This window comes from Gallinula chloropus (genome assembly GCF_964237585.1).
Source record: "Gallinula chloropus genome assembly, chromosome: 8".
Taxonomy (NCBI): domain Eukaryota; kingdom Metazoa; phylum Chordata; class Aves; order Gruiformes; family Rallidae; genus Gallinula; species Gallinula chloropus.
In genome coordinates this window covers 25,896,969-25,922,375 of record NC_140093.1, presented here as the reverse complement: position 1 = coordinate 25,922,375, position 25,407 = coordinate 25,896,969, and the positions used below count along the sequence as shown (strand labels likewise).

The 25,407-nt window shown below is 45.3% G+C and overlaps 1 protein-coding gene across 1 annotated transcript; it reads right to left on the bottom strand.

Moving 5' to 3' along the window:
* Positions 1-7,346: 7,346 nt before the first annotated feature.
* On the bottom strand, positions 7,347-24,336 carry LOC311194450 (guanylate cyclase soluble subunit beta-2-like; the record flags this gene model as incomplete). Its single annotated transcript, XM_084267556.1, is given in 23 exon segments — positions 7,347-7,498; positions 8,276-8,398; positions 8,487-8,701; positions 10,206-10,360; positions 10,629-10,775; positions 12,788-12,936; positions 13,687-14,007; positions 16,398-16,614; positions 18,123-18,226; positions 19,949-20,054; positions 20,142-20,362; positions 21,505-21,604; positions 21,983-22,143; positions 22,337-22,431; positions 23,217-23,290; positions 23,989-24,043; positions 24,045-24,106; positions 24,108-24,142; positions 24,145-24,163; positions 24,165-24,214; positions 24,217-24,253; positions 24,257-24,297; positions 24,300-24,336. Coding segments are annotated over 23 exon segments (2,676 nt in total).
* Positions 24,337-25,407: the final 1,071 nt, after the last annotated feature.

Genomic DNA, 25,407 nt, shown 5'->3' with positions numbered 1-25,407 from the left:
AAAGGCTGAGGGGAGAGGGAAGGGCGATGAGATCCTCCATTAAAGCCAGGCAGTTCTGCAGATTGATGTGCTGTTCTGACAAGCTGAGCTTGAAAAGGGGTTTTTAAACTTTGAAGGCGAAGCGTGAAGATACCAAGGAAGTCTGAACCATGCTTTTGAAAGTGTGATTAATATGGCTTCTGGATTCAGAGGCACTGTACCGTGCTCCCTCTGTAATTGAAGCATTGCCAGTTAATGCTTTCAGCCTTGAGAAAAATATTCTCAGTGAGGCTCCTAAATGAAGTGAAATGGCTGCTGGACAAGCCCTGAATGTCTTTGCTCAGTGATGAGCAGCTTTCCAACGCAGGGCAATCAAAGGTAGAAGCACCAATAATGAGACTGTGACATACGATATCCCCGCTCCCCTCCTGGTGCTCTCACATACACCCTGGGAATCCATGTAGATTCCTGCTTCTAGTGCCAGTCCTGCCATTCTCAAGAGAAAAAGCGTCCAACCCCTCTCAAAGCACGTGTGTTTGACAGGGAGAAGCCCAGGGCTCTGCCCAGCCAGGCCTGTCCCGGGCAGGACTCCATTGGCCTCTGCTAGGGGGGTGTATGGCTGTAGCACATTGTTGCCTGTGTAGCTGTGCCCACCCACGCAGCACATCCCATCAGCCTTTGTTCCGTCCCACCCAGGCAGCAGCACGTCCTCAGAGCCGAGCGATGCACCGACCTGGCGCTCCCCGTGCAAACCTGTTAGGAGCCCAGCTCCTCACAGAGGGGCTGGAGGGGGCAGCAAGGCCAAGTCTTCATCAGAACCCAGGTTTTCCTGTGAGGATGTTTGAGGGTCAGGTATTTTATAGCATGTAAGCACCTAAATGCAGTTGATGGCAGAGGACTTGAGGACTCGTCTCATTTTCAGAGGCACCCTGAGCTCATAGCTCTGGATTTCAGCATACGCTCCACTGGGTTCAGGGAAACATAAGCCTCTGGGTGCACATAACCCTTCTGAGAGGCTTCCCCTGACGCCAGCTCGCATGGAAGGCATGTGTGCTGAGCAGGAGCAGCAATGGGAGATGCTGCTGTGTCCCCATAAGGGGAAGGAGAGCTTTCAAAGCAATCAGCATAGCCACGCAGATCCATTCCAGCTAGCACCTTGGTGCCTACAGGCCCAAAAGCACCAGTGGAATGCACCAGAGGAATGGTGCCAATTATTTCATTGCTGTCTTTACAGCTGCCTTGTCAGCTCCAAAGGGCAGTGCGTGTGGCACCACAACTCCTGTCTGCTGGCATCATCTGCTTTAGGAGAGGAAGTGGCTATGGGAAGCCCTCTTCCCTAACCCCCACAGTGACATCCTGAAGCATGTACCTCTCTTTCTTACACCAAAACAAGTTTAGTCTCTTTTCTGGTTGTAACAGTGGATGTTTCCAACATACACACAAAGGTCTAGCACAGACAGCAGTATCAGTAAGTTAACTTATTTGTGGCAATGAGTTCAGCGAGCTAATTAAGCTTAATTTTTTATAGTGATGATATTTTTGATTCCCAGCATGCTGGTCAGGTTTTCCTGTTCTTTGTTTATTGTAGTCTTCTCATGTATTGCTCCAAGGCTATAATCCTATATGTGATGCTGGATATTTTTGCTTTAAAATAAACTCTGTAGCAGTAGCACCTTGGATTTATCTAGGGTCCATCTGCAGCCAAGTAATAAAACGACAGCACTGCTAACAAATCATCGCTAATTTGCATGTCTGCAACATTTTCATTCATTTATGCTAAAACATTGTTTGTACCATGCAATTCCACTATTTTTTGGTAAATATGTAGATTTGAATACACTGGGCAGGATAGGAGAGGCTGGGAACTGTTAGGGGGGCTATTATAGTAAAACTACACGAGGGTTTAGGCTTGATGGGTTCACCTTCCAGTGGGACAGGTCTAACTGGCAGATGAGACGGGGCAGTGAGATCTCAGAGGTCCTTTGCCCTGCAGGACACCCCAGTGACCATTGATAAATACGGCTGTAGTTTCATGACTGTCTTTTCTTGCCTTCCTCCAGATCCCCAGTGAGCTGACACCAGTCACGGAGGACAGTGAGCACAAACCCCACAGCTCTGCTGAACCCAACCCGTTCACTTGCCAAACCAGCTGGTTTTGGGACGTGTAGAGGAGCACGGTTCTCCCTCTGCTTTTACAGTCACTCTCATTTACCACACACGCATGCCCACTGCTTGGAAACCGCTGTTCTCACACCCACCTGCCATTGCTGGGTACTGAGGCATGTCAACATTCAGCCACTCAGGGACCCCTGGGGTCCATGCGGGTGCCCTGAGGGACCTGCACACACACAGCCTGGTACACACACATATCAGGCGACGATAGAGAGCTGTGGGGCTCGGGGGAAAAGGCAGCTGCTTCCAGCAGACAGGCTGACAACACTGTGCTTGGTCCCCTGGGAAGATGATGTGAGCCCTGTCCCAGTGGGCATGAAATCCTGCCTCCATGCAGCATGGAAGTGCTGAAAACCATTAGAAAACCTTTACCTTCTGCTTGCTGGGCTCTTTTTTTTTTTTTTTTACTTTCTTTGTATGCTTTATACATTTGTAATCCTCACAATGCTTTCTCATTTTTCTCCAGGGGTAAAGTAAAGGCTGTTAGTTTCCTCTTACCAAAGGATGCATCATCACACACTGAAAAGCAAGAGCCCCTCAAAAGCCCACCAAATCTGAGCACAAAAGAGTTAACCGCCATCGCTGAAAAGGATATGTGAGCTGGTGAATTTTTAAAGGCCCATTGATTCTTCAGATAAATTGGCCTTAAGTGATAGCTGTGTGTCAGGTTCCTCTCCTGCAAAACGCTCTGGCAGGATGCCTGTGGAGAATCACCCAGCCCGTGTTGCGGGTCACTGGCCCGATGTTTAGCATGGAAATGGGAGGCACGACAAAGCCGCCTGGAAGCCCACACACCGGGGTGAAGCCACACGATAGCAAAGGTACCTCCACAAAGCAGCTTCTGCCCAACACAGCTCAAGGATCTGTTACCTCAGGACTGCTGCAAACAAGGTGTCAAAGCTGCTGGCTTTTATGTGTTTGTCACAAAAGAGCATGTCACCGCTCGTGTTTGCTGATTGCCTTGATACAAATGGCAAAATAAGAGCTATCACAGAGCCTGTGAGGTTTTCTCTGTATGTAAAATTTTAAACCATCAAAACTTCACAGAGCTAATATCTGTTAAGTTGAGAATATGTCACAGTCAGTTATCATTCCTCTGGATTTCTCCAAAGCTTGGCAATTACTGTTCTTCTCTAATGGAGTACAGGGAAGAGTAAGTAAGTACTAATCATTACTAAAATGTGACTACAAATCTCTTTCTGACTTGGTGTGTATATCCATTCAGAGACCAAAGGCTGTACATGATGTCAAAATAGAGACAATTGGTAATATCAGAATTTTCCAGAAATGGCTTCTCAGCGTGGCTTGGATCAAAAATCATTAGCAGAAATTCAGCAAACACATGCAAAGTAAACGTGAGAGGGAACCACAGACAGCTTGTAAGATAGGAGGAGTGCTTGCTAGTTCTAGCCACAGGAGTAAAGGGAGTGTCCTATACATTTGTTTTGATTACCAATATTCATAGAACCAAAACACTGCACACTGCTGTTCCTTTATGTACAGGCAGCACTGATGACTGAATGTTGTACAGAGAATGCATGAACAGCAGAGGTTTGTACTGAAAACTTTAAGGAATACTTTCATCTCCTTGTCTATGCTTAAACTCTTGGGCTTTCAAAACTGAAAGCAGAGACCTGGTGGGGGAAAAAAGTCCCTTCTGGATTTTCCATGATGTCACACACGTGTGTAAAAGTCTGTGCTCCCTGTGTCATTTGGAAATGCACCACGATTTGTGTACTCAAGTACCTTCCAATACATTTTCACCAGTGAAGCAATAATTTCAGTTTCACCACTGTTCTGTTTGTGGAGGGTCATGTTCAGTTTGGGTCCAAACAGAGTTGGGTCCTAAGGTCAGAAGTAACGAATCGCTGACTTCCAGCAAACCAGGTTACAGCTGGGGAAGTTCACTGGACAGCTTTCCAAAGCCTCAGCTTTTCAGTTTGCTAATCCCCAGCTTCCACAAAGCAGCAGTGAGAATTCTCTTCTCCCACCCTTTTTGTGTCAGTTCAAGGTAGATAGGTCAGTGACCTACATACAGCGTGTGACAACATCAGTTGTGGTGGGTGCTAATTCTGATGTCACATGTATCACTTCGTGCATGGTCAATAAATTGAACTCACTGGACGTTTATTAGAGACATAATGGCATTAATCTTTTGTATACTTATGGGGAAAAAGAACAGAAAAAGTGGAAGGGAAAAGAGGGAAAGAAATCAAAGTAGTTACTGATAAATTGCAATCATCATATTAACGGAAAGGTTTATTTTTGAATGATAGTTTTCTAGTGTTTAGCAGCTCCCACAGATCTAAGAACATGTGATGATGCACAGGCACATTAACTTTTAAAAGCAGGTGTGCAGATTTGACCTAGGTTGGCATCTCCAGGAGAACCAGATTGTAGCAGAGGCCACAGAGAAACCACGGAGCACATCAGTTTTACCACAGCACAGCGTGAAGTAACTTACCATGGAGCACTTACTGTCAATTAAAGCATTCCAATATTAAACATTCATAGATTGCTCAGTGCAAAAAGGGCAGGCACAAGCAAAGCAAGTGTTAAACTTTGGATAGAGCGATATGGACATCAATTGAGCCACAGTCCTTCTCTTGCTTCTTCCCAAGAGGATCCACACGAGTTCAGATGAGCTCAGGGCTTCTACCTAAAACCACTCTGGAATACATCTATATTAAACCCTGGAATACACACCAAACTTTATTCACTCAGGGGCAGGCTTGTTGGACCATTTCCGAGTGGAAATCCTCCCTTTGGGAGGGCTGGTCGCTGTGTTCAGCCATGCAGCTGTGGCACTGCAAGAGCCACTGGGACAGCAAAACCTGCATTAGCAGTGGCCACTGAGAGGTGTCCGCTCCTGCATCACACTTCTGCACGGGGCTAAGTGGCTTTGTACCTCCCCAGCCAACCACTGAGTCCACCACTGCTGTTTGTTAAATGTTCTGTTCTCCATTCCATCAGCATAACTAGGCAAGAGCAGTGAAATGTGTCTCTGTGTTGGAGACAAAGAGTCTTCTCAGAGCTGATTATTGACTTAAATCAGTGGGACCGTGCCGACCCAACTGCTGCTTCACACCGACATCACTGTAAGTGAGAGAGAAAGTGGATATTGTCTTTCTTTAGGGAAGTCTTTTTAAAGTTCTGGTCATAATGCCAAAATGCAAATCCAGGAGCGCAGCCCCAGTGGGGAGGAGTTTCTAGGAAAGATGGTGACATTTAGATGTCATGTGCAAAATCTCAGTACACCACTTAACAAAAGTAGTCCTTAGGTGCAGCTTCAACCTACAGCAGATCTTGCCCTCACCAAAACAAAGAATGGTGCCTAGGTAGCAAAACCCTTCTAACTAACTAACTAATAAATCCTGTCATTCATAACACTGCTCTGTCCCCAAATAATGGCGTGCTCAGCTGTACAGTGGGAAGTGCTCATGGTAACAGAGTGCCTACACCAGCACTTCAGCCAGTCAGGAGTACTCTCCTGTGTGAACTTCCTGCTCAAACCCCCTTACCATACCTTGCTTCACACTGTTGAGTGGGCTCAAAGCACACAAACAGATCTCTTCCGGATGAAATCAAGTCAGAGGATGTGTTTATGAGGTGCTCCAAAAGCTAACAGGTATTTGGAGGGGAGGGGGATGATGGATGGGACACCACACTAGCAAGACCTCTGAAATACAACAGCACCAACAGTTTTGCTCTACACATCCTCTTCTACTGGTCAGCACTACTTCCTCATGTAGAAAGAGCTGTGGAGCACCCAGATGAGCCATTTACTCAGAGATCTAAAGAGAAAATCTGACCAGGTGAAATTTCATCTAGTTATACTACAGAGAGGAGGAGATGCCTTTCACCAGTCTTACCTCTTGGTGCTTAAAGAGCCTCACTCTTGCCACAGGCACAGAGGTGGAGACGTGATGCTCCAGACTGTGGGAGAGGAATAGCATAGTCATCTTCTCCAGTGAGTTCTTGCTCCAATTTCACGTGGGTCTCATGTTTGCATCCTCAGGCAACAAATCAGTGCCCAAAGATAATGAATGGGTGTGCAGGGGGGATTCTACTGTCAAAATTGCCCGGTAGAAGCATGTTCCACCTACTCCAAGCAGCACTTACAGGACTGAGAGCACAATTTATGATGTGCCAAGTTGTGTACAACCTTGATATCCATTGTATTTTTGCTCCTACATCTTAAATCCCTGACAGCCGAACTTCAATTTTTCTCTGCCATTTCTGATCAGGCATAATCTAAGAATACATCAGCATGGAAGTAATTCAGCCGTGGAGCCTCTGACACCAGGTAAGTGATATCGATCTTCAACGCTGTTATTTTCAATGCCATTCACAACATCAGTTCCAGCGCTGACAGGCTCCCTCTGTAGTCCTGGAACTGTATTTCTGTTTAGCTGGGGTGAGAAAAAGAGCAATAAACTTGCAAACCATGTGAAGGGCTCAAACAGTTAGTAGGCTTTGGATGGTTCTTCAGTGTTGTGATGAACTCGATGCCTGTATGCACATGCATGATGTGCACATCCTTCCGCGATCGTCTCGGCGCAGCACGGACAGCTGGTGCAAAGGTCGGCAGATGTGGGCTCTTTGCTTTCAGGTGCTATGGATTATGCTGTATTTTCTCTTCAGGATGGAAAAATACAGGTTGTATTAATCTGTTCTGCACTTCTGCATAATGCCTAAAGACTGGCTAAGAGATTAAACTCTCGTGGCAGATAAAACATAGATCAGGCACTGCTAACCTTGCATGGGGAAGCTGTTGGCTGTGCTGAAGTCAAGACAGATGGTCACTTCAGGGAGTGTTTCTGTTATGGCAAGTGCTCGTCTGAGTAGGACTGTTTCTAGATGGATGAGTCACCTCTTTCTCAATTGCCGCATGAGGTACCAAAAAGGGATTTTTACATACAGACATTCAGAGACATGGCAGTGGCTGAAAAATTTGTCTTCAGAGCCTCATGTGGCGGTTTCCTTCTCCAGTGGGAGTATTGTATGGCATGTGGAGATTGATTTAAAAAACAAAAATCCTCCATTGTTTTCTTTTGCTGAAAACTGTGATGAAATGTCTTTTTTTTTTTTTTTTTTACAAAATCATGTGGTACTTCATGTACAAAATCAGTCTCACAACAGCAAAATGCATTAAATCATAATAAAATTGCTGTTTAATGTAGAAACTAAGAAACTCAGAGTAAAGTGCAAAAATTAGAGCGAATGTTTCTAATCTGTGGCTCTTCAGTAGCAGGTTTGACCCTTCTCTGGTTTGGAGGACAAGGACCATCATCTGCATGCTGGTTGCCATGGAGACTCCCATCGCTTTTGGAATCATAAGTTTTGCCTGAAAGGAAACACTCCTTCAGCGTGAGTTTTTAATGACCATAGAGGTTTCTGTTTGTCAGCACACCACGCACTACATTAACTAGCATGTCTAAGCAGGTGGGAGGGAAGGGAGTAAAATACTGTCTAGTAATCAGTGACAACATATTTAGTCTGTATAAAATCCCCAAAACATCTAAACAGAATTAGGAGACTTGCTGCGTTAGATCAGACTGTTATGGCGTGAAATACATTCTCTCTCTTTCAGTATCAGCTACTTCAAAGGAGCATGAACTTTGGTCACAGAACATAGACATCACAATAAACCCTCCTGACTCCTGCAGGAGACTGGCCTGAGGACTGCCAGGCTGCATAGCCAGTGAGGTCTCTCATTCTCTCAGGCTTGAGTTGATAAGGGCTTTCCCATGACTACAAACACCGAAAGCTTTTCTAGGAGAAGATGTGTACATGAACAGCTGGGTCTGTCCATGTGAAGAGCTGTTTAACACGTCTTTGTTCTGTTTGCACTGCCAGAAGGACTCTGGGGTTTGACAGCTATGTCAGCTTCTTTCTCCCTAGTGCACAAGTAACACCTGGGATTGCTCTGAAGGTGAATTTTTTTGGCTCTAAACAGTGTGTAGAATGGTTGGTTCTACCACCACAGATACGTTGGCATGAATTTCTAGTGTGAGTAAAACCTGAGTAGTTATTCAGAAGAGGAATATAATGACACTGCAAATGTAACCTTCAGTTACTCCCTAGTTCTGTTGTCTTTGCTAGGTGATAACCAAATAACTACCTGTTAAATCTGCAATTTTTGCTTGATTTCTTCTTTTGGGGCTGTTTTGTGCATCTGCAGGGCCATCAATATACCTCATTGCAACAGCTGGGGCTTGGTCCTTCTCTGGCTGAGTGTCAGTAGCTGAAAGGAGAAGACAAAAAGATACCTAATTCAGTTGTATTTATGTTAATTTGTTCAAGGAGGGAAAGATATGTCAAGTTGACTCCACCTGACAGATGACAAGTTCGTATTGTTTCACTCCTGCCTTCTTGAAAAGACTGTACAGATTCATGGCTAGAATCTAGGTCTTTCATTGGCCTTCCCATAATCTCATTCTCAGTTGCAGTTTTATTTCTAATGAGGAAGTATGTGTGCATCTTCCCTTTGCCTTTTACTTCTATTTCTCCTCTTTCGGTCATCTCAAAATTCTTGTATTTTAGGCATCTGAAATATCAGAAGCAAAACAACACATGAACATCCAAAATTAGCAATACCAACCCTGACATTTTAGAAGAGCTATTGTAATCTAAGTCATCGAATCACAAGGGTCTGGGAAAAACAGTATTGATCTGTGAACAACCAAGGGTTTGTTTCAAGCCTGCTGTGTTTTTATAGCTTTACACATAGAGCCTGATCAAAAATCAATGGATCACATAGTCAAATACTTCAGTGTGGTGGAGGGTTCTTATTGACCAGTAAACAGAAATTAAGAACTGAGGCAGCCAATATTGGTTAGACAGATCTCCAGTCATTTCATCAGAGAAAGCAATCAGGGTTGTCAGGCATGACTGACTCCTGATAAATCCAGACAGACTATTCCCAGTTGCCAGCTTCATGTGTCCAAAAAGCGGCTTCCAAGAAGACTTGATTTTCACTGGTGCTGACATGAGGGTGACCAGCCTCTAGTTCCTCAGCCCATCCTCCTTGCTGTTTTTCAATATAGATGTACCATCTGGCTATCTTCAGTTGCTACAGCACTGATCTTTATGACAATTAGCAACACTGTAATGCCATCACTCAGTCCTCTCATTACTTTTGGAGGCACCCCCTCTGCTCCAGCACACGTCTACAGACTGAGATTTCTCAAAAGATCCTGATCTGATCCTCTTACAATACCAATACTTCACCTGCTCCCCGAATCCTGACTCTAGTTTCAGGGACCCTCAAGACCTGGTCAGTGCAGACTGAAGCAAGAGAGGCCTTGAGTAATGCAGCCTTTACTCAGGGCACTGTCCCTGGATCACCTCCCATAGCAAGTCCACGTTTCCATTTATACTTTTCTGCTAATGCAGCAGAAGCTCCTCTTGCTGCCTTTGAACCTTCCTTGCCCATGGCGATGCTAGCTGAGCTCTGACACTCTTGGTGTCATAACTATGTGCCCAGACAATGGTTTTGTGCCTCTCTGTAGCTTGTCTTCACTTCCATCTCTTGCATACGTATTTTATGCATACATAAAATTCTTGGAAATACAGTATTTCATTTTTAGTGACGTGAGTTTTGGGAAAGTAAATGACTTACTGCATGAATGGGATAGCAGTTTATGCAGTTAATCCTTAGTAAGTCTGCATAAAACTGCTTCACCACAAACAGTTGTGCTCAGCTAGAGGGATTTTAAAGCTTTTGTTATGCAGCATGTAAAATTAAATGTTCTGACTGTTTTTCTAGCAGCTACATCCCTCTGTCAGTGCTTCTAAATAAGCTATCACAATTTTTTCCCCCATATTTTGGTCTCTCAGATAAAGACTCTCAAATCTCTGTCTGCACATACAAATGCATTTGAAATCATTAGAACAAATGAAGCTCTTTGCAAGCTGTGGTTTTTCTTTGTAAGTAAGCTTCACAAATCAGCAACTGAAGAGAGCATCTTCTACATTGAAAGCTGCAGCTGCCAAAGCACTGTTCTTTAGCACGGCTTTTAACAGGCAAAGTTTCCATCACAGTTACTCACTGATAGGCACTGGAGCTGAGATGAATTTTACTTGGGACACCGTGACTCTCCATCCGGGAAGCTATATTCACCGTGTCTCCAAACAAGCAATAGCGAGGCATCTTTTCTCCAACAACTCCAGCCAAGACAGGACCTGTATGGATCCCAACTCTAATCTTTACAAAGACATAAAACACCCCCCAGAAATGTCACTTGTTACTTTACATCTTTCTTAGTGCTAACCAGCCACCTAAAAGTTCATTCTAACACAACAAGGACACCAGTAAAACACCGAATATCCACAGAGGCTCTTCATGGAAAATGTACCCATGTGGGCTGTGCCCAAGGTCACAGAAGAAGCTCTTTGATGTCCTGGTGCAATACAGTGACCAGAAGCCCATCTCAAGAAGCAGACACATATACATCTTTCTGTTAACAACTTACTTGGATAGGATTTCCAGAAACTGGGTTCTGCACTCCTTTTGCTGCTATTATCATCCCCAAGGCAAAGTTAGCAACTCGCTCAGCATGAGTGGGTACAGGCACAGGGACCCCACCTACGACCATATAGGCATCTCCAATCGTCTCCACCTTTAATTGAGAGAGACAAGCCTATGAACATGCCATAAATCTTGCTCAGCCTGGTGCTTTGCTGTCTGAGGCTCTTACGTGTGCCAACTCGCCTCTCCTCCTAAAGGATGTTTCAATCACTAAGCTCATGCTGGAGAATGAGTTCCTGTGAGATGGGCATCCTTTCCTAGACTCCACACTAAAAATGTCAATGCATTCTGTCCCTGCTTACTTGACCCATTTTAGATACCAGTGTGAGAGACCCTGAGGAGTAGGGGATGCTGTGAAAGTGCCAGACTTTTTTGCTTTCCTCTTACCCAGGGCAGACCTATATGCAAAGAGCTGTCCCCAGGCACAGTCTCTTGAACCAGGAGGTTATCTGACAGCTTAATGCTGTTAATTAGCTCTAATTCACAATTAAAAGCTTATTTCTTTTTTTAAAGGAAATTTCTTTTCTTTGGTTTTTTTTTTTAAATTCACACCAAAGCAAGGGTGTCTGTTCGCTGGTGGTTAGTATTAAGGGGTTCACACAATATTAAGAAACCCTCAGTCTCCAAGATGTCAGAAAATGGGAATATCCTTCCCAACCACCAGATGTTTTCCCACAACATGCTGCAGCCTATGAGACAAATACTGAAGGATTTGTCCTCCTTTAGGCATCCAGAGCATGGTAAGGCACCTCAGAAATACTTTGGGGGCTGTTCCTTTACCAGGGATTTTGCTGGGAACAGAATCAGGCAGTTTGAAACAGAGAATGCACCGTGAAAGTCTTACAAGGTAAGGAAATGTTCCAAACTGCCTCTGTGAGACTTCATTGTTACATTTAGCATGGTAAACAAGAGAACAGTTTAAATCAGACTAACTGGATCTCTTAACAACAACTGTACAAAGCTCCTGATGCAAACAGATACCCTAATTATATTCTGGCCATGGTAGGAGATTTACTTTAACAAGATTTATTCATAACTTCAGATGTTTATAAGCTTGGGACACGTTTCTTTGATCAATTTCAATATTTCAGTTCCTTCTCAACTCCCCGAAATAGTAATCTCATCCTCCCTCTCTGTACCCTGGTAACCTCCTTCAATATTAATAGGACTCATACACAGGCATCAAAAAGAAAATTATTATTGTGACAGATAATTTACTTATGATGGATGATTTAGATAGACTATGATGCTAATTTATCCTAAAACCTGTGGGCCATATCCTGGATGCTTCAATTATTGAATACCGTTTCCTCGCCGAGGCAGAAATGCTTCACATTTCCCAGTACAATTTATTGTGGGATGAACTGCATTGCCTGAGCAATGAATGAATGAGATTTGGATTTCACCCTTTACTATTTCTGCCTTCCTAAATATTTAATGTGATGGGGACAGACAGAAACTTAGGACTTGCTCTTCAGCTCATCAAATCTGGGTAGCTCTAGAGCTGTTAATAATGCTGTTACAGTATGTCAGCCAAGGCTCTGATCCTTCTAACGTGGTTTGGAGACAAGTCAAGATCTAATCAATGCTCTTCTGGGTCAGCAGGAGATCTGTACTGTTGCCTAAGATCTCCATGAAGCAAAAGCCTAGGTATCATCTGGGCATTGGTTTTAATGTTATTTCATGTCACCAAAGGAGACACTTAATGACATAGTATCATATTTAGAACAGGTTGGAAAAAAAAGAACCAGAAAAATTATGCAAACTGATCCATAAACCAGGATACCCTGTCATATTTGGTAGGTATTTGAGAGAGGAGGGAGACAAAGAGACATGTGAAAGAACCACCATTCTGGTGTTAACATCATGGAGAGACTCTAACCCATGGTAGACATTGCATTCCTGTCTGAAAAGTTCAAACACAGTGATACCTCTGCCTGTATTTTAGCATCACTGTGTGGCCACTACAAGTACATGATGGTTTATCAAAAACCACGCTGGGGGAAAAGAGGGTTTAAGTGTGTTTGAAAATGAAAAATGCAAACAGCAACAACAACAAAACCTTTTCCCAGACTATTCTAAGCCGTACCCATCAGTACATACCTTGTACACATCGTGCACCGTGGTGAGTCTGTCGAACCGCAGGTACATGGAATTTAACATGAGAACTATCTGAATTGGCTCACATTGGGCACAAATGTTGGTGAAGGTCACAACGTCACTGAACAGTATAGTGCACTCCTTGAACTCTCCTGTGAGCAGAAAGACCGGTAGTAAGTACTTGTGATGGCTGAACCACCACAACGTCTGTTTGAGACCTGTTTGCAAAGAGTAGTTTCTTGCTGTTCTTTTGGGACATACGGCCTATCAGTTGTACTGGTCACATACAGGTGCTGATGTCAGTGTAAGAGTATGAGAATTATCACACATCTCAAACATTCCAGATATCTGAATACATCCTTTTTGTCCAGCCATATTCAGGATATACTCAGCTCTTTACCCCTAACTTCGTATCTCTGCTTACTAAAAGGAACTCAAGCATTTTCTTACTTTAACAGCACCAGGAATCATGGTGATTCTAGGTTTATAGGTAGCATACAGAAACTAAAATAATTTTCTAGGAATGGCCACTTTCTTTATTCCTTTCATTTTTGACCCCTTATTTCCCTGTATGACCATGTTAAAAACAAAATCTCCAGTTACTGTTAGAACACTGCATTTTTTGTTGTTGTTGTTGTTCCCTGAATGGACAGCTGCTAATGCCTTTTACCTCCTCAGGAACAATTTTGGCAAATACATTCCAAAGCTTTGTTTGAAAGAATTGTCTTATTTTTATTATCAGTGAGACTAAGGGTCTGTGGTGGGCCTCCTTCCCATGAATATCATGGAGTAGAAAATGTACTCCATGACACTGGCAGTGGGGCTGTGCCAGCACCCTGGTCTCACTATCACCATCCCTTGGCACACAAATACCGCATCATGAACACATTCCGTTCATTCACCTGCCTCAACTCGCTTCCCCTCTTTCAGCTGGTTGGCCACGTGCTGAGGCAGCATGGCATAGAGCAGAGCTTCAGTCTTTTTCTTCTCTTCCTCCAGGTGCTTCGACAGTATCCGCAGTTCTTCCTTCTTCCTCTCCAGCTGGTTAGAGAGCTCCATCTCTGCCAGTCGCTGCTGATTGAGAAGAATCAAATCCCTGGTCACATCGTGAGGTGCAATGTCTGCAATGTGCATCTGTCGCTCCTCCAGTTCATGCAAAGTGCGAAGCAAAGGTGAGCAGAGATACAGCATGCACTGTAGGGGCTCCATCCAGATCATCTGGCCTGTTTGAAACAAATGTCAGTAAGAGTTTTCAGCAGCTTGGACTTCCACATGATGTTTGGTACCACTGATGTTACTTTTAGGGGATGACCTCTAAGGACAGTGGCTTTTTGCAGGGTCTGGGTCATCACAAGAATTACTCTGTTTCCTGGGATTGGAGTACACTTGTTTGGGGGAGGTACAGGAGGCACGTAGAAAAGACTTGGGACCCAGAAAGCAGTCACTCGCTCACTGCAACTGCCAGGCAGAGCCCAACCGTGCTGCAGGTCCCTCCCCTTCACAGAGAACCCCAGTGCTCACAACATCTCCTCTGCTGCTGCTGGAGACAGTCAGTCAGTCAGCATCATGCACAGGGGCACCGAGACTCTCAGTAATTAGGTGAAACATTTAGAGCTTAATTTCACAGTGGGTGGTATGTGGCCCCAGGAAAGCCACAGGAGCCTCCCTTCCTGGAAGCCAGAGCTTTCAGTCACTACGATCATCTAAATAAGCAGATACAGTGATGTCTGAATGGTAGAAGGGATTTTTTGGCAGGGGATTGAGTTTTCATTTTCTTTGAGATATTTGGTTATGGGTTTGAAGAATTATTGTTATTTTTGTTATTGTCATTATTTTTGTTTTGCTTCATAAGTATCCTTGGTTTCTGAACAGCAATCTTGGACTTGCTATTTCTTCCTTTCCCTCACACCCCATCCTCAGGGTGACTGGGTAAACAGCTTGAAAACTAACAGGATTGGAACACCAGAGGTACCGTGTGAATTCACCCTGACAGCATAAGAGGAAGTAAAATTGTACCTGTGACGAGTTTAGGTTCCTTGTTTGGGTAAGTACTTTTTCAAGGTCTCCCTAAACTCTTAATTTTTTCTGAGTCTCAGGAATAGCAGACTTGACACTCATTATGTAAAGGTGAAAGGAGAGAAGGGAAAATTAGGTCATATTATATAGTTCAGAGAAACAAAATTGGGGTCACAGAACACTTAAACCAAATGTCATTACAGTTAATTACACAAAACAGAATCATTCTATCCTCATTCCTCTCAGTTAAAATAAAGGAAAGAATATATATATATTTTTTTTTGCCAGAAGGCTTTTAACTGGTAAGCTCTTATGTAACATTGCAGGGGGATGTGAAGACACAGATCAGAATATCAAAATGCAGCTACAGAAAATAAAAGCACAGCTAACTGATCTATTTTTATCCACATCTGAGACCCAGCCAATAGCAAATAACTCCCCTCAAAGGCATAAATTCAGAATGAATCATATATTCACATCTTAGGAATCAAAACGCAGGGAGCCTTGGGGGAAGCCATTTCTCTCCTCCAGCTGTAGCAGTGTCCCTGGGACTTCGTCTCTAAGCTCACTGTGTACCCTGCCCGTTCCTGCCCCTTGCCTGGGAAGGCAGGAGCTGTGTTTGTGGGGTATTACTGTGGGAACAAGTGCTCGCCCTGTTCTGTTACTGTCTGTACGTGCCAAGGGTGCAGGCCCAGGCCCGGGAACCGCCGCTGCCTGTGCTGGGCCCCGGGGTTTGAAATGCTGTTCCACAGGCATAGTGGTAACTTCTTTGGCACAGAAAACTCTCAGTAGGGCAAAGTGATTGTGTGTGGGGTGTGCAGGCTGATGTGTAGAGCTATGGGGAAGTAAGGCCCGGAGAGTTACTTCTGCACAGCTCAGGGCGTCCCCATGCCAAGCCCAGTGGCTCCAGGAGCTGATGCTGGCTCTGAGGGCTGGCGCTGTGTCCCTTCCACAGGTCCCCAGTGAGGAGGAAGCCTGTAGCTGAGGGCTGGGCAGATTAACAGGGCAGCTGGCATGGAATCCCAACAAAAACCAAGAGTGAAAACACAATAACGTTGCTGGGATCACCCCAGAATAATGCTTTACATTATATACTTGGTCCTAACTTCTGCAAAGAACACCCAGGGTGCCTTCTTGAGGGAAACCCTTGTACTTTCTAGGGAATGGCATGACTGGGCACCTCTCAGAGGTGCCTGTACACAAGTCTGCACAGCATGGAAAACGGGAGGAGCCAGAGATCTGTGTGCACTTTCAGGGCACTCAAGTCATGCCATCAGGATCAGAGAGGCTTTGGTGGGGCAGTTCACACCCCTGGAGTACAGCAAAGGATGAATGCAGACTCTTTAGAAAGGACACAGGCAAAGAGGAGAGCTGCCTTTTATGTGGGGGTGCTAGGGAAATGTGTGGAGCTCCCTAGGAAGCACCACAAAGGACCTTTTCTCTAAACAGAACCATCGAATCCTCTCCTCACTGTACAAAGACAAGGTTGTTCATAGGACTTAAGTGAAACCAGAAGTCCACAGAAAGGCATTAGTTCAACTCCAGCATAATTCCCAATTTAATACAAACACTTATGCTATTGAAAACAGCGAAGTACCTCTCAGCTCTAGCATTGGCCGTTGTTTCCATGACTCTGGCATCATCTCTCTCCTAGTCTGGAAAACAAATTGGCTGTTGATGAATTTCTGAATGCTAGAGATGGTGAAGGGTACTTCTGGGTGAACGATACTGAAATACTGATCCAAGCAGATGCCCATGGTCTGAAGGCCTGGTACAATCTTTTGAATGCTCACCCCAGCTTGCTTCACTCTGAGCTTCAAAAGAAAATATGGACAACGTGTTACAAATCACATCCTGCTTGGGTTCAGGCCAAGCTATAGCTGATCACTATTTATACACATACACACGCCTAGAGTTGCTATACTACACAGCTTATTTCTGAGCAAACTTTCTTTCTTATTAGCGTATCGCTGCAAAGCTCTGCATGAACGTCCTTTGTAGCAAGATGAAGCCCCCAGACAGGAATGTTGTTATCCAAATGCTCTTCCCTATCAATTGTTAAACACAGAACAAAGCTATCAGCTACTGTCCTTGCTTGCATTTGTGTAGGCCTAACAAACAGCCTTACAGATAGCTGCAAGAGAAAATTAGATAGCAGACCGTGTCCTGCATTCCACAGAGAAATAACTGTGACATAAAACCTCTTGGCAAATATTCATCTTTTACACAGATGCCATGGGTTACCTTCTCTTAATCATTGATCTGTGAAGGTTTACTCATTCCCTTTTATCTTAATATGAGCTCTTAACCCCTGCAGAAATCTCCACCATGCCTTCACTGCTTGTAATCAGTTACTGAAGCTCTGACCTAGCTGCCAATAATAGGTGCAGGACTTGCTCTTTTTCCACACTAGTAATTTTATCGAATCACGCTGACTGGATGTCCTGGAAGGTTTAAAGCTCTGGACTTCAGCTAATGTGGACAGTGGCACAAGGCAGATGATGTGCTCTGGAATCTCTATCAGTGTGAAGCCAAAACACATTCCCTGAGCAGCCATTCAGCTTTCTTCTACCAGCCCATGCTCAGCTTCTCCTTTCTTTGCTCCTGTCTAAAGCTAGCAATTGGGAGCAAGAGGAACTGTATCTTGGTGGGAACCCAGACCAGTTGGAAACCAGCCACAGAGCAGTCTCTGCGAAGGGAAAGCCAAGTTCATTGCTGCAGAGTGTGTGTGCACAGGAGAGGGTTCTCAGATCTCCCTGGAAGATGAGGAGACTTTGGTATCCAGTTGCTGCTAGATGGGGTTGTGTGCTGCCCAAATTAGTAGGTATCTGGGTTTTCCCAGCACAAGCATGTAGGAGTAGACTCAGGAAGCACATAGCGCCTCAGCTGCCAGCAAAGCCTTGCAAAAGCTGGGTAACTGGGAGGGGAAGGTGACTAGCTATCAGTACAGAGCTACTGTAAAGGATGGATTGTGTCTTTGGCACATCCCAGGACAGGAGGGTGGCCAGAAACCTCAGAAATCCCAGTTCTGAGTTTGCTAACAGTTGAAGTGCTGCAATAAACCTTGTTGATGTATCTGGAGCAGTTTCAGGCGTGATAGTCTCAATTTGCTCAGAGGAGATTCCTACCTGAAATGATCCAGATCCAGTCGTTCTGAGTGACTTTTATTGCACGTTCCTGTACGGAGCACTTCAGTAAATGCTGCAAATGAGCATGCTCTGCATGCACAGCACACAGCTGTCAAGTGTGGGACAGTCAAAGCAGAAGAAAATTGCTATATGGTTTATGCAAACCAAATGCCCTTACCACATGCTTGTCCTACCTCTTTATCAAAAACCATATGAAAAGGAAGTCCATTGCAAAACGTTTTTGTGTCAATCCAGAGACTCTTGGGGTAAACAGGATCAAATCCTCTCAGGAGTTTACCTGTGGCAAGATACATGTGTAGTTTTTAAGCGTGTTAAGGCTCACAAAAACAGTCAGTGTTACTTTTTAGCACTTGGTGAGACAGGACCCTATGTCATAACAAGTGAAGACAGAATAAACAGTGTGTGGATCCCAAAATGTGCATGCATCTGTGCTAAATACTCCTCAGTTTAGCATACAGATGATTAGCAACTAATCTGAGTTAGCTGAGAGCTTAAAAATTAACCACACAAACAGCACAGAGCATTAGGTGCACGAAATTATGCAGAAACAGTAACCACAGATGAACTGTAGATGCTTCTGCTCTATGAATTGGCAGCTGTATATACACATATCTATATCTGCAATATAACACAGCTATGTCCCACAAAAGTGTAACAGAAGTGGATTTAATATACTTTGCCTGCTACCAAGGAACACTTACGGAGGATAAACTCAGTGTGACCTGTGTTTCAGTCTCCTATATACAGAGAACTCTAGTACGTAGCACAGAGACCAAATTACTGTTTGGTTTCTGGTTTACTTAACCTGAGGGAGTTGGGTTTTTTTTTTCCCAAGTGCTCACAAATCTGCAGAAGAGATTATGCTTGCTGGTGGACAGATATTTTTGTAAAATGGGTAAAGCAGGAAAAAAAAGTGCTCATCTGACTGAAGCACTCAAAGCCTTCGATCACAGTTTATACTGTAACCGACAGTAATCAAAAGGGTGATGATTTCAGGTCATCTCTTCTCTTCAGAAGGCAGCTATGACAGTTAATTCTGCTTGATAACAAATGCTCAAGTCACTTAGGAGACTGGTGAAAAAGATTACAAATTTAGGACCCAATTTTTAGACCTCTTACTGCGCCAGGGGAAGTCAATGCAGGTTTTTCATCTCCCAACGTCTGGCTTTCAGTAACTCTTGCATCTATTGTTAAAGGATTTGATTTCTTTAAGTAATAATGCTAGTCTAAAATATTATTTTGAACATATATTAATTTCTTACTCCACTCCACGTAGGTGAATGGTTGGACTGGATGATCTTTTAGGTCTTTTCCAACCTTAATAATTCTGTGATTCTGTGATTCTGTATCTGCTCCCGCAATGCACGTGGCACTGCACCAGGTGGTATCAGTGTTGATTTGTCACTTCTCAGAGAATCCAGACAGCTTGGATACTGAGCTGGATTCTCATTCCTCTTGAGGAATAGAAAGATTTTAACGGCAAAAACCTTCCCTTTTATAAACATATGTAAACATATATATAATAAATAGATAATATCTAAAGATACAAAGAGATCAGCAGTAGATATTTGGTAGTGGTAATCTGGTGTAATCTGGCTTTCAGAATTTACTACAGTTGATGCCTTGGAAAGGAGTAGCAGCTACCAAGTTAAAAAACACTCTTTTAAATTCATCGAGAAGGAAGTATCAAATGTACCACAGAATGACATTTTATAGAGGAACACTTTTCAGGAGAAAAGCCTGTTTAAGAGACAAAAGTGACAGGTCATATTCAATTTAAGCATCAGTCATTACTGAGCATGCTTATTATCTGCCATTTCCCTTTGATTACCAATGTCTAAACAAAAGAAATGTAACTAGAAACATTTTGAAAAGGCGCAGAGGAAACATGAATGATAACTTGAAAAGGGATGGGTGGGTGGAGATAGGGAGGCTTTCTGACTTCCGTATTGAAGAGACTCAGGAATGATGACAAGCTTCCCTCTGAAGGATTGCTCACCTTTTCCTAACGTAATTATTCCTCTTATTGTTTTCCAGTGACTTTTCTTGACAGGACAAACAGAGGTTCCTCTGTCTCTAATTGTATTCTTGGCTCTTTCAAGGTCCTGTTGAAATAAATCCAAAGGGATATTCAAGGCTGGTTTTATTTTAATCATCTTTTAATAATATAGTGATAATGAATATTAACCTACCTCTCTGTTCAGTTGGTTCTCTGCTTGGTTTTCAGAGCCAGCAAGATATTGAGGTGAGGAAGAAAATTTATTTCTTTCCTTGTATGAAAATACAGGGTTTTGAGTGACAAGAAAAACAATATGCTCTTTTTTACCAGTTCGTTCTTCTTCCTCTGTCTGATTGACTATTTCCATTGAAATCTCAATGTTAAAAAAATCCAGGGCTGCTGCACCAATGATTCCTGAAGGGGAAACAAAAGACAAAGCATTGCCAGGAACAAACCCTTCCCATTTTCCCTTTTAGAGACACCCCCACAGTAGAATTTCACTGTTTCAGAAACCACTTTTCCGAAGGACTCTGGAAGAGGAAATCAACCTGCTATTACCTATGTCATTCTTACTACCACTGCCATGATAAGAATATGTGCATGAGGAGATAAGCTTTATAGATAGTTTCTATTTAGCCTTGTCTGATGACAAATGCTTATTTTCACTAGAAAAAGCTCAGCAGGGTACCAGAAGAACATGTGCAAATAGTCATACATAGCAAAAATATGAATTCCATTAAGCCCCAAAACGCACGGGGTCTAAAGAGATTCTGCATAACCATCTATTCCAGTTCTTGCAGGATGTTTCTTTCTTGAAAGGAAGGAAATGTCTTTTATGAAGATGTACAATCAGTCCTCCTGTTTCTGCTTAGCTGTGAGGTGAAATACTGCACAGGGACATGAAAAGCTCTGTCTGAATTTCCAATAGTTCCGTGCTTCCACAGCAATGTGAAATGGGTTTTGACAAAGGGGGAAGTTTTGATAAAATTCTAAATTCAGCAGCATCCATGAAGGAAAGGATCACCTCTTACAGCCTGACTGCTGTTTAACCCCTGCATGAGCACAGCTGTGGAGATCCCTGTGAATGCCAGAAGAGGATTCGGTTTTGAGAAGGGTTCAACAGCAGTTTTACAGATTGCATGTACTGCTGAGGTATTTATTACAGGATGGATGTCTTCAGCTAATTTGTACTTTGCTGTGATCTAAGGAGTATGAGTTACCGAGAGCTAGTCAGCAGTCAGACACAATGCACAGTGTGAACTTTAATTTTTCTTCCAGGACAGGAGTTCTACAGGAAGAACCCACACTTGTGGCCTGGGTTGTCATACTGTACATACTGATGAAGCCAATACTGTAAATACTCGGAGCTAGGAAGGGTCAGGCAGTCAGGGAATTACCAAGGGCAGATGTCTGGTAGCTAAACCCTACCAGGCTTCAATTCCATGGCCAGACCTTATTTGAAAAAAGATTCTGAAACCAGGGCAAAGTTTACCTGCAACTACAGGATCATCCTCTATACAGTGCATTACCAGCTCATCTGTATTCTGTCTGATTACCTGGCACAATATGACACAGACCTCTTCTATCCGAATAGTAATGTAAATGCATTGACCCGTCTTCATTCTTTTCTACTCTAAAAGATGGGGCATTCATCTCCTGAGGAAAAACAGACAAAAACAAAGCTTCAGTATCTTTTGCCAGTGAATTCCACTTGTGCAAAAGCATCTCATGTCTTAGTAAAATAAGTAGTAATCTGAATAAGATGAAAAATAGAAAATTAAATGCGTTCATTTGTAAGGGGAAATCTACTGTGCATTAGCACCAAAGAGCTAAATAATAGCTAATGTTAAGGAATGTTCAGGAAAAAAGCTATTAAGAAAAGTCCTAACATTTTGGAGTAGTCTCAGAACGTAGGAGAGCCTGTTATAGCATCTCATCCCATTATTTGCTCACACCTATGAGATGCTGTTCCTTCTGTTGCAAGCTCTGGCAGCGTCCCCCCATACCTGCTCAGGAATTACTACTCCAACTTGCCTGGTAAGAAAGTGACAGGTAGCTGTGCAATGCATCCAGGTTCTCTATGAACTCATAGAGATTTCCACCCAGTGTCCTCAGCATGTGGTCATAGCCTGAGCGTTTACAAAATTCAAAGAAGTATTCTCCAAACTCCCTCAGAACCATGTCAGCAGGAATGCCTAGCAAAATAGAGACACCTTAATGAATAAGAAAGGCTTGGAAGTGTTTGAAATGCTGCCAGGAGGATTTAGAGTGAATGCAGAAAATAGAAGCATAGGGAGGGCATTCCAAATATCACAGGAGACTCAAATCTGGGCAGCAGTCTCAGGCTTGACCCAGGATGGCTCATTGGTGAGGCACAGTGACACACACCTAAAATTTTGCAGGCTTTGTCGACGAGCTTCATTGTGATCTCATCTTTGTAAACCTCAAAAGTCAAGAAAGAATCCTGGACTCCAGCCTGCAGTCTGCAACAAAGAAGGCAATGTAGTGCTGTGAGCATAACACGCTTGGGTGACCCAACCAGTGTTCATTAAGCACTGTTTGCTGCTAACCCACTCCTTAGCCTCCTTCAGGTGTTGTATTAGAACACGCTGCCTCCCATAAGGGTTTAAGAGTGTTGTTTACCATGGCTGAACCGTAGTGTCCACCTCTCCATTTCTGCTGTGTCACACTATGGTATTATCCTCTTTCAAGGATTAGGGCAAGATACTGGTGTGGAAGGCCTAGAGCAAGTGGAGTCCTAGATTGGTCTACTGGCCTCTTGTTCAACACGGCTGCAGACTTGACCAAAAGCTTTCTGCATTTTTATACCGACTTCAGTGGTCATGTAAGTACCATCTGTACATCTTTAGCTCATTAAGCAGAGAAAAAAAAACAGAGTTTATATATTTAGCTGCTTTTCTGAAGGTACTGGAATTAAACTGACTTCATATCAAGGATGACATCTTTCCAGTGTAATTACTTCTCAGTATTGCCAGAGTGAGCCAGGGGGTCTGTTGCACAGTCGTCTGTAAGACTAAATGTCAGCCTTAATTATCTGATAGAAAAACTTAATTGGGACGAATCAGTAGCAGAGTACAAAGTGTTACAAGGTAAGAAACTCCTGCTCTTGCCCTGCTAGTTACTCCCCATAATTACTGGAGATATGTAAGGGCTGCCATTGCCCAGTGAGGATCAATGTGTTGGAACCGCGGTGCTCTGCTGTTCCGGAGCTTTCTGGCGGCACGTACCTGTGTTGGGAACACATTACCTCAGTTTTTCCCATGTTTCTTCACCGTACTTTTCCACCACCAGTGACTTCAGGCATGTGTTTATAAACCCATACTGCAGAAGTAAAAAGACAGGAGCATGGAAAAGACATAGAGGGACCTCAGAGCGCAGCCCCGGTGCCGCCGTTCCGCGCTCGGGATTCCACTGCTCGCTTCACGGGGCGGAGGAGAAGGCACCAGCGTGCGACAGCCATTGCGCCTGGCGGGAAACGGCGTCGCCTTCGTCCCGGCGTTGCCCCAGCGTCCAGCCCAACGGGGCCGACACCTTCCCTCCTGTTCCGCACACCAGGACGCAGAGGCGCCCGGCCGGCCCCGCGGCACCGAGAGGTGAGCTGGGCTCTGCGGGCTCCTGCCGCCTGCGTCAGCACCGACGAACCGCACACGGGGGGCGGGATTGGGGGTTGCGGGGCGCCGCTGAAAGGCGGCTGAGGGCGGCGTGGTCCAAATCCCCCGCGACAAGGCGAGGGAGGCTGGGGGGGGGGGAAGTGGGAGGGGGGGCTGGAGCGGCGGGCGCTCTGGCCGGGAGAGAACGGCAGGAGCTGTCTGTCTGTCTGTCTGTCGCCGACGGGAGCTGTCCGTCTGTCCGGCCCCGACGGGAGCTGTCCGCCCGACTCGCCCGCCGCCCCCATTCCCGAGGCAGCCTGGCACCCCCCGGGGCCGGAGGAAGGCCCGAGCTCCCTGCCTGACCCCGCGGGTCCCCGCAGCCTGGGAGCCCTCCGAGCCCGCCCGCCCGCCGCCCCACCGGCCGCTCACCATCCTGCCGCCGCCTCCCCTCCGCCGCCGGCCGCGGGCTCCGGCAGCCTCTCTCGGCAGCCTCTCCCGGCTCCCGCCGCGCCCGCCCCGCCGCCTGCCCGGGGATGGGGTGGGGAGTGCGGCGGCACAGCCAGGCCCGGCCCCGCTGCCCTCGCCGCGGCTGCCAGCGCGGTGACAGCCCGTGGCCGCGGGCAGACGCGCGCCGCCGGAGCGCTGGGAGCTGCCGGCGAGGCGCGGTCCCAGGCTTCCCTCGCCTGCCCGGGCTTCAGCAGAGAACGCGCGTTTTCGGCAGCTGCCTGTGCCGCAGGGCTCGGAGTGATGCTCAAGCGCATCTCCATGCAATGGCATCACTGCCACGCTCGCAGGCCATGGCAGTTTCCCAATCCCAGTTCCCACAGCGTGGCCAGGTGGGATGCAGTGTGGTCAGGTCCAGCTGGACAGGGCACAGGCGGGCAGGCTCACCGGGTCCTGACCTCCCGAGGCCTCAACAGGTTGAACAGCCAGGGTGGAAACAGGAGGGTGTCTCTTGCCACGGCTTTGTTAAAACAGCTCCTGCCAGAGCAGTAACAGTCATGGTGGAGTCAATAACCACACTTGCCCAAGGATCAGAGGTTTGCAGAGAGAGAAGCAGCATCTTTTGTTTGGCTGGGGGATGCTGCTGTGCCGTGCATTGCTGCTGTAGGCCTGGCAAGAAGCAGCACATCTGAGAGGAGAGAACAGCACTAGGGAAGGTAGGGGTACGGTGATCGCTTTTAGGTGCAATCAATTCATGGGCTTTAGAGCTTGGCAGACTTACTTCGTAGGCTTGTTTTTGGAAGAATTATGTGTAGGTCACTTTGTAGAATGAATCCAGGGAAGGAAGATACAACGGAAAACAGTCTGGGGAAAATACTCTGCCCCAGTAAAGGTGAGTTTTTGTCCTGTACAGTCAAACGCACGCAGGCAGCACAGTGTGTGCTGAAAGTCCTGTTTCACCCATGCTATTGCTGCTGTTTCATGCAGGGGTCATGGGATGCTACAGAGCCCACATGCTGCACCAGTGCTCGGTACCAGTCCGGCAGGGAGGAGTTTGTTCGTGCTGTGATGATTTCAAGATGTGTTGCGCTCATTGCTCTGTCTCCGCTCACTCAGGCCTCTTCAGAAGTGTTCTACGTGTTCAGGAGGCACATCAAAGCCTGGGTGCCAGACCCGCACAGGTGCTGCTGTTTTAATGACCACAGCCCTCCTGACAGCCCCATCACCTCCCCTGTGCTCCCCTCATCCCTTCCAGACCAGACACTAGTGACTCTCACGAGGTCATGAAACCATGTGGTTTTCTTCTCAAAACCTATCTTCTCAGCCCAGTGCAGGTGGGAGCCAGGCTCGGGAGAACTAATGACAGCCTGCACACCCCTGTACTCCCGGAGCTGGGCATGGGGG